Below are 9,582 nucleotides of genomic sequence, written 5' to 3' on the forward strand. Positions count from 1 at the left end.
TGGGGGTCGCGGGTAAAAGAAAAAGACAAGTGTTTGTAGGTCCTACACTACATTAAAAAAAACTACAATTTCAGCGAGAAGGCTGTACCTGTTTATTATACAGTACAGTTGGTTTTTTGATTGACATTTAGGTCCGAATGATGGGTGTCGCCTGGGAGGGGCCTGGGTGGGTATGGCCCACCCCAGAAAATGATTGCTGAAAAAGTGTTGAGCTGACTTGTAAAAAGAAGTAATAAGTAGAGAAGTAGAAGTGAAAAACCCTCATCCTAAAAAAAAAGTCAACAGCACTCCGAACCCATTGTTATTACAAGAAGGAAGTAACATACTATACGTGTCTTAAGTTATTGTCGATTCTCCTTAAATTCTCATTTTAGTCATCAACAGTAATTTCTCTCAACAGAAAGAAAATTAAATACATAATTTTTTAAATCACTGATATAGTTTTAATATGGCCCTAGGGGGGTCGCCAGAATTTTTTAACTTGTAAAGGGGTCGCGTATTCAAAAAGGTTGAAAAACACTGGGATAAAACATCAATTTTACCGAATAGTCTACGGCCCTGTACATACTAGGCGTTTTCCAACGCGCGTTTTAAAAAACCAAGAGTTCTATGTAGCCGTACACACTCAAACGCCAAGCGCGCGTTTATAGATTTTTGTTAAAACGCGCGTTTTGCGGGCGCTTTGAGATATATGTGCTGCCTTATAGCGACGATGGAGGAGCACACACAATCAATTACTTTCTCGTCCATTTCCAAACTGAGCCAGTGCTAAACGCCGAGCTAACGCGCGTTGAAAAACGCCTAGTGTGTACAGGGCCTATTTCTCCACTGTGCTTGCGTGTTTTGTCGTCACAATTGCCGCCTACCTCATTTGCATACACTCTTCAGGTGATTACGTTTCTTCATTTTCCAGCCGAGAGTAAACTCTAGACGTGACAAACTGTTTAAAATTTAGTTATGGATAAAGGTGATGATTCAATAGTACTTTTGACGTTTTCCGAGACTATTTGCTGTTCCGCATTTTCAACGATTAGTGGCATTCTCCGGGGATACTGCGAACGGTAAGTTAATCTTTGAATATTATTTTTACGGTCGAGAGCGTGGAGTAGTCCCAAAGCATAACAAACAAACGCAGGGAAAACAGAATTTCTATTTTCACCCAAATATGTGTAAGGAAAACAAAACGGAAACTGTTTTATTGCGTTAAATTACAGCAAGGGTGGGCACAGTAGTAACAAGTTTTGCTGCCAACAATATACGCGAAGAGAAACAGGCGAGCAGTAACTGCATGAGGGGTATCGTAAAATACCGGCCAAATTAAAAATAAATAATTGTATATAAAATGAAGTAAATATATTTAAAAAATTGTTTAACTTTAATAAAACATTAACATTATTACTTTAAAACTCGACATCAGTCAAAACAGTCATAAGAGGGTGAAAAAATCGATAATAGAGTGCCAAAAAAGATTGAATCGAACGTGTCTGGAAAGCTAAACGAGGATACAAACACGTATAAAGGGTGTTTTGATAAAATAGAATGAACCAGAGATGGATGTGCAGGTAAATATTCTCTACTATATACTGTACTATTTGAAGTAGAAAGTATGTTGACGTAAAGTAGATTGACCTAATTATAAATTTTTTGACTACGTTTTCTTGCCCTTAACGAGAACTCCCAAAAATATTTAAAAATGAACGCAAACTGTAAGCATAAAACAAATAGTCTGATCAATTTTAAGTCTAAAATCGTGAAAATGACAGTTAATAGAAATATAAATATTAATAACATTTACGAATAAATAATAATCAAAACCGAATTAAAATAGTATTTATAATCAGTCCCTTAAAAAGGAAAAAAGAAATATGAGTTAATTAAAAATGAGAAAATTTCATATATTAAAAGAATTTCGAATGATTACAGTTGACTTTCCCTATGTTCAAGCCAAACTTATGCCGTGAAGCGATTGAAGCGCTCGAAGTGGCAGAAATATTTATTACGCCACTATCGTAACATTAGAGCTATTGGCAGCGCAAGGACCAGTACAGTACAGTCAGTAGATTTTACAATACGTGTGCCGGACTGTGAACGGCTCACGTATTTGTAAAATCGAAGTGACTCGTACAACATGGAATTCATATAAAACGGAATTATCAACAGTGTTATAGGGGAATCGATTGTACATATCGGCTCTGCTTTTACTTGCTTCAAACTGTATGCAGTCTCTAATTTTCTTTATGCTGACATTTGTAGTCTTCTTGTCATGTAATATTTTCTGCCTGAAGTTGGTAAATAATTTTCACTCGTCTAGTCTATGGAGGATGTCGTCAATTTTAGTTGGGCAATGTTTACATTTGTTCGTATTGCATAGAGTATGATTGAATAGAAATTGGTTTCTGATTAGGGTATTTGTCCGTGCCCTGTTTATTGGGTTATTGTATGGCGATTGATATTATCGGACTGTTTGGCTTAATCCAGTTGTAAAACCATGGAAAATTGTGATTGTGATAATTTGTCCAATTTTCTTGGATACATCGAGCCCCGTCCCTCATCACTCGGTCGCCCCATTGTGAGCCTGGCCGAACTCAATGGACCTGCTATAAGAGGCCCTCTTAGTGCCTACAGGGTGGAAAGAGTATTTTTTAAAAATATGCTCAGTCGTTTTATTTTCGTTCAAATATTCTTATTGATCTACTGGTATATTTAAACTGGGATTAAGATAAATAAATATTGTTAATTGAATTTTTTGTTAGAAACAAACGAAGAAATAAAAAACGCATTAATAAGGGGAAAACAATTTCTGTATAAATAGATTAAAACTTTAATATTTTAAATTAAGATTTTCATTAAATTTTAACGCGAAATTATCGTTCCGACGCCGCCAAAAATATTCCAAGAGTAGAAATTGCGCCACGTCCTTAAAACTGGAGACGTCGAAGTTTACGTAACTCGATTCTTTTCCTCTCTAACTGCTTTTCCAGTTCTTTAATCTCTTTACACAAGACGTCGATCCGTCCCAGTATGGCGCCGCTCTTTCGACTTTTTCTGCGCTTCCTGCCGTCGTCGTCGTCCTCTTCGCTCGACACGTCGCTAAGAATAATCTCTTTCTCGTTCATTAAATCGTGAATGTCGATGCTGGCTCGATGGCGGAACAACAGTTTTTTTCTGTCTTCCGACTTTCTTTCCGCGCGGACGGGCTCCAATTCGGCCACGGAAGAAAGTGACCGCGCGGATCTCAGAAAAGACGTTTTTCTACGACGATCGGCACTCGGGTCTTCTTCCGATTTGCAGTTGGAGTGGATTTTGCCGCAGTTCTTCAGAGAGCCGAAGATCCTCACGTGGTTAACTTCGTCCGATTCGTATTCTCCTTCGGAAGTGACGATCGGAGACGAATCGTTGTCCCATTCCTCCAGGAGNTTATTTATCCTCGATTTTGCATTTAGTACCTACTCTCAACCAATTAACCAACGTCCAATTATAGGTAATGCGAAATGTTTGGGAAAAATTTATTCGGGGATTTTTTCTAATGAAATCTAATTTTGATACGAAAATAGGGATTTTAGCCCAGAAGGAGTATGGAAATGGAGTAAAATACGGATCGAGTTTCATAGCTGCTTCCTATGTAAAGTTCTTAGAAGCAGCTGGAGCAAGAGTTGTTCCTATATTGTAAGTATGTCTTCATTTCGCGTGATTCATTCTCTCAATGTATAAAAATAAACATATTTTGATACCCAAAAGTTTGTTAAAATGTAAAATTTATGCCTCCTTTTTTTTTATTGTTTAAAATAATTTGAGTTATTTTTTTTTTCTGTAGAGTGAACAAGACACAGGCATATTATGAAGATCTATTCATCTCTCTCAATGGGTAATGCATAAACATTTATGTTTAATTTGATTATTTGCTTCTAATCTTTGATATTTTATAAAGTTATGTTAATAGCTCACAAAGAAAATTTTATTAAATTGGTTTTATAACATGTTAAACGTAAATCTTTTATTAATTTTATGACTTTTTTTCAATTCTTTCTGACCTATACGCATTAATACAGCCTACTTTACAAACCCGTTACGGTTTGGCCGGTTGGCGAGGGATGAGCGTGACATATCCGGATGGACCACTCCGAAAAATCCCCGGGGTTTTTCGACCCGTTCGGATTTGATCTGGATATATCACACTCGTTCCCATCACCCATCCGCCCCATTGTGAATCTTACCAAATCTATAAGGAACATGGAAATAAAGCCTTTTTGAATGCCCACAGAGTAAAGAGCAAAAGATAAAAACAAAAATCGAAGGTTATACGGAAGCTCCTTGTTGATCAATTAAATATGTTTTCGAAACTAAAAATTTCTTTTGCACTAGGTTTGAAATGCGAAAAACGATAATAAAATTTATAGTTTGAGCTCTGAAAATTTTAAAGAAATTAATAATTATCAAATATTTACTTCTATTGGAGTATTTATGCTCCCTCCACAGCTGGGTGGTTCTCACAAAACAGCATGGCAATAAAATTTCCTCTTGTTTCAACTTTTGATAACATATAAAGCAGCTTGGTACTATTCTAAATAATAGGTGATTGAAATGACTTAACAGCAGCGGCACCTGCAGATTTTGAAAAAGGAAGCCCAAGTTATAAAAAAGGCACAATACGCAAGGAGCATCGTACTATGATTGAACGTCAGATTAGCGCTCCCACAAAATTGTGCCGGTTGCTCGGTGCTAACTTGGTCTTGAAAACAAGGAATAGGTTTTTGGTCAACATACGACGAAGTTGCATGGGTTAATCGTTCATTATTTTCTTTCATGTTTGCAGAATAGGCTAGAACACGGGTCGGCAACCTGCGGCTCGCGAGCCACATGCGGCTCTTTGGATGTGAAGCTGCGGCTCTTTAGTTCCATACGCAAATATTATTTATTTTATCAAAAAAAAAACATTTAAAAATCGTTCTGAATCGATTAACGAGGATTAGGCACTGATTCTATCTCTCAGCCACTTGTACTCGCTTTTCACCGCACCCCTCTCCCGTGACACGTCGTCACTGTCGTCAGTCTGTCGGAAGCTCTCGAATGACGCCGTCGTCGGATGTTTCTATTATCTAATTTGTTGTGAAAAACACTACTTATATATGAATAAATAGATATTTTTTCTGAATAAATAGATTAGTTTTTTTTATCAAAAAACTTTATGCGAGTACTATTTATTGTTGGCAAGAAAAAATTTTGTGGCTCTTTAAAAACTTTGAAATTTAGTAAATTGTAATTTTGGCTCTTCCGACTCAAAAGGTTGCCGACCCCTGGGCTAGAAGTCACGAATTTTGTTTGGAATTTTCTCGGGGATTAGGAAAATATCAACCGAGACGAAAAGGGGGACACGTGCCCCAATATACGGGCCTCCTGCTTACCAGGCATTGTTTTGCTTTTAATTTTATCGGGTTGTAAAGATAAAATTTAGATATTTTGATTTTTTTTCTAGAAACGACTGAAAAAATGTTCTAGAACGTTCGATATGGGTAAATAAGTAGAGTAACCTAAGGGAGTTTCATCACACATTTCACTAGAAATTTACGCTTCAGTCACGTCTGACACTATAACACTTTCGAACGAATGCATTTGCGTGCTGTTGCTCTATCACTTCAAAAGTAGCCACATTGAAACAAAAGCTCACGATTTCATTTACAAAACGTTTGTGGATGAACATAGGTCATCCAAAAACGGCAAATATCAAAGGGCCGATATTGCAGAAGAAGGCGATGATCTGCATTTGTTTGGAGTCATCATGATGGAATGGCTTCCAATCAAATCGCTGCCACGAAATAACTCTACTGTGAACAACTGGATCGTTTAAAAACCAAAATCAAAGAACTTCGTCCAAAAATCGGCAAAATAAGTTCGATACCGCCACAACAACGCGCCAGCAAATAGAACAAAAATTTCCTTAGAGAAGCTGGCCAGTAATGTTCTACCTCGTCCACCTCACGGCCCAGACTCGGAACCAACTGACTACTATCTCTTTCGCACCCTGCAGAACCATTTTGCCAAAATACATTCAATGGCGATACCCGACACTCTTTAACGAAAAACCAGTTATTCTATGCACGTGGTATTGAAAGTCTACGTCAAAGGTGGCGAGTTGTGACAGATATTGATGATGATTACCATCAAGCTGAACAGTAATCATATTTGAGTTGTCAATAAATTTTTTTGTCAAAATGTCTAAATTTTACCTTTACAATCGGATAGGTTCAATTCTATCCCCCTCTCATTCCACTCTCTGAGCACCAAAAAGGTCTTCTAATCATACTCATCACGAGTAAGGCCAGGCTCTTAAAATAGGGCGCGGGGTCCAATATACCGGAGACAGACCACCCCCATCCCACACCACCCTGCTGCCCCATTGTGGTCCTGGCCGAACGCATAAGCTTGCTAAAAGAGGCCCTCTTAGTGCCCACAGGGCGGGAGGATCCAATAAAAAACCCACTCTCAAAAAAGTTCCCGGAGTTTTTGACCACCCGGATTCGATTTCGGATCCCCCAGAGCGGTAGGCTGACTCCTCAACAAAGCCAATCTGTTCTATTTTTTTTAAAAAAGTTTTAATTTAATTAAAATATATCGTTTAATAGGGAAAAACTAACTACTATTTGATTTTATTCGTTTACAAAATAATAAAATTCATTCCGAGCGTTATTCGAAGATCATCACCGGATAATTACGCCATTATATAAACATCATGGAAGTTAGAAAGATTTAATTCGTGTTTGACCAGAAGTAATTATCATATGATTATAAAACGAACTTCGAGATCGATCTTCTTAGACAGATCCGTACTTAAAAAGTACAAGGACGATTTTCGCTATTTATCCACACATTCGGGTATCTCTCAATTCCTTTATCAATTATCCAAAGTCCGTTTGAATTATTTATCGTCGTTCGAAAAGTTTTCGAACTAAAAATGAAGCTTGCAGTAATTTTATTTATCCTCGATTTTGCATTTAGTACCTACTCTCAACCAATTAACCAACGTCCAATTATAGGTAATGCGAAATGTTTGGGAAAAATTTATTCGGGGATTTTTTCTAATGAAATCTAATTTTGATACGAAAATAGGGATTTTAGCCCAGAAGGAGTATGGAAATGGAGTAAAATACGGATCGAGTTTCATAGCTGCTTCCTATGTAAAGTTCTTAGAAGCAGCTGGAGCAAGAGTTGTTCCTATATTGTAAGTATGTCTTCATTTCGCGTGATTCATTCTCTCAATGTATAAAAATAAACATATTTTGATACCCAAAAGTTTGTTAAAATGTAAAATTTATGCCTCCTTTTTTTTTTATTGTTTAAAATAATTTGAGTTATTTTTTTTTTTCTGTAGAGTGAACAAGACACAGGCATATTATGAAGATCTATTCATCTCTCTCAATGGGTAATGCATAAACATTTATGTTTAATTTGATTATTTGCTTCTAATCTTTGATATTTTATAAAGTGTACTTTTTCCCGGAGGATCCGCACGTTTAGCTACGTCCGGTTACGGAAAAGCTGGTAAAATAATTTTTGACCTCGCTATTAAGGTAATATAAGAATTTTGATTTAAACTTTTGTTGTAAATTATAATGTAGTTATTATTTTATGTAGGCAAATGAACGGGGTGACTATTTTCCTCTATGGGGAACGTGCTTGGGATTTGAATTGCTAAGTTATTTGGCGGTGGATAAAAATCTTTTAAAATGGTGTTCTGTACAGGATGTTGCATTGCCATTAAATGCAACAAAAGGTAATTATGCTTTACATATTTAGACATATAAATTGTAATTTTTAGAAATTTCTCTCTTTTGCTATTCAAATCTATATTGTTTATTCGTGCAGATAATATACAGAATTAATTGCTGAAGATGTGTGATTTGTTACCTTATTTCTAATAAAATAAGTAGCAATAAAATTAAGTAAGCATTGTAAATCCTGTAATAGTAGATTGATAGTGGGTGTTTTTATTAATGACAAAACTTTACAGATATTACTAAGACACTAAGATAAATAAGATTTCTTAATGTATTAATATTTATTTTTTATTAACATTTTCAAAGCCACAAGACTTTATAATCAGGAACAATTTTTGTTTGACTTTGCATCTGATGATTATTATGTTGCTATTGTTATGGATGATAAAGATGATGATTTTTCATGGATAAATGGGAACAACCATTTCCAGTATAAAACTCCTTAAAAGCTCTGTTTTGAATAGGATATATTTTCAGCATTTAATATGGAAATATCATCTGATTTTTAATTAATTGGCAATAATGAGTGATTAATATTGGGAAACTGGCAACAGTTGCCCACCCAATATTAATCAAATGTCCATTTTGCACCCCTTTTTCAGTGTCATAAGTCACACCAGCCTTCCTTTTTTCTCCCCAATGCACATCTCAGTTATATACTTTGTCTCACTGTGCATTCCATGAATACTAGTTATCTCACATAAACAGATACTAAAAATATCATCTCTACTCACCATGTCCATTCATCAGGAACAAACTGTTCTCCACACTAGTTACCTCATTTATGTGAACATAATACTTTAGTAGGATGTAAATAAATGTTTGTTTTTATTAAGAACTTGGCTTATTGTCTCATTGACATACGACATTGATTGGCTTGTAGTTTTATTGTCCCGTATTGTAAACTATCTTTGGTTTACCAAAAATACAACAATCCAAATGGATTTAAAGGTTTAAGTGTACTGTACATGTAACTGTTCCGCATCATTTTCCACATGCATTCCAAGACTATTTTAAATAAAACATTATAATGAAATCAGACACTTAGTATTTAAGCTAAAATAATTGTTCAATAATACTGCCATGAGAAAATTACAAGGAAGGCAAATTTCAATTGATGCGAGGTTTAATATAAAGGAGGATTGCTAAATAGCTATAAAATATAAGTTTCATATAATTAATAACTCTGTTTATTGTAATCATATATTATGATTTGTTTAATGTTATATATTTTGGTCCTGTTAATTTTGATAAGTTAAAGTACATTCATTGTAATCAGAATTCAGTTATCACTACCACTTATCTTTCAGTAAATTAGCATTTTAAGCTTTTTTTCACACTATCAGCTTCAATATCTTATCAGTCTTATCCACTGCTTTAGACATTGATCTTGTTAATCATTATTTACTCAAAACACATTAGTTTAAATTGCTGGCATTTCTTACTTCAATTATACTCCAGTTGTTAAAGATTTCAGCAGACAGACAATACCCAATAAATTTAATATTAATTTATTAGCATAAAAGGTGGACACCCTGTTACTCAGGGACCAAGCAATGACAAAATACAGTAGAACCTCCATTATCCGGACCTCCATTATACGGATTTTCGATTATCCGGATTGTTCAAAATAAACAAAAATTTTACGAATTTGCTGATTTGCACTTGGCGAATTACGACACTGTTTATGTACGTGATGGAATGCATAACTTTTTTTGTTTCAACAACGTCTCACCCGGCACTGGTCGTAAACTCTTAAATATATTTTACGTAGTAATAAAAATATAACTTGACATACGTATTTATAAAT

The 9,582-nt window shown here is 35.3% G+C and overlaps 1 protein-coding gene across 1 annotated transcript in view; it reads left to right on the top strand.

Moving 5' to 3' along the window:
- Positions 1 to 9,582, top strand: part of LOC111634942 (gamma-glutamyl hydrolase-like) — a 27,668-nt gene that overhangs the window by 2,113 nt on the left and 15,973 nt on the right. The window contains exons 2-8 of the mRNA XM_023379780.1: positions 3,555 to 3,666; positions 3,815 to 3,865; positions 6,832 to 7,031; positions 7,105 to 7,216; positions 7,367 to 7,417; positions 7,481 to 7,565; positions 7,630 to 7,789. Coding sequence (XP_023235548.1) covers positions 3,555 to 3,666; positions 3,815 to 3,865; positions 6,832 to 7,031; positions 7,105 to 7,216; positions 7,367 to 7,417; positions 7,481 to 7,565; positions 7,630 to 7,789 — 771 coding nt within the window. The remainder of the gene's footprint in view (positions 1 to 3,554; positions 3,667 to 3,814; positions 3,866 to 6,831; positions 7,032 to 7,104; positions 7,217 to 7,366; positions 7,418 to 7,480; positions 7,566 to 7,629; positions 7,790 to 9,582) is intronic.

This window comes from Centruroides sculpturatus, unplaced genomic scaffold (assembly GCF_000671375.1).
Source record: "Centruroides sculpturatus isolate CEXI.00-Female unplaced genomic scaffold, Cexi_2.0 scaffold891, whole genome shotgun sequence".
NCBI classification, from domain to species: Eukaryota; Metazoa; Arthropoda; class Arachnida; order Scorpiones; family Buthidae; genus Centruroides; species Centruroides sculpturatus.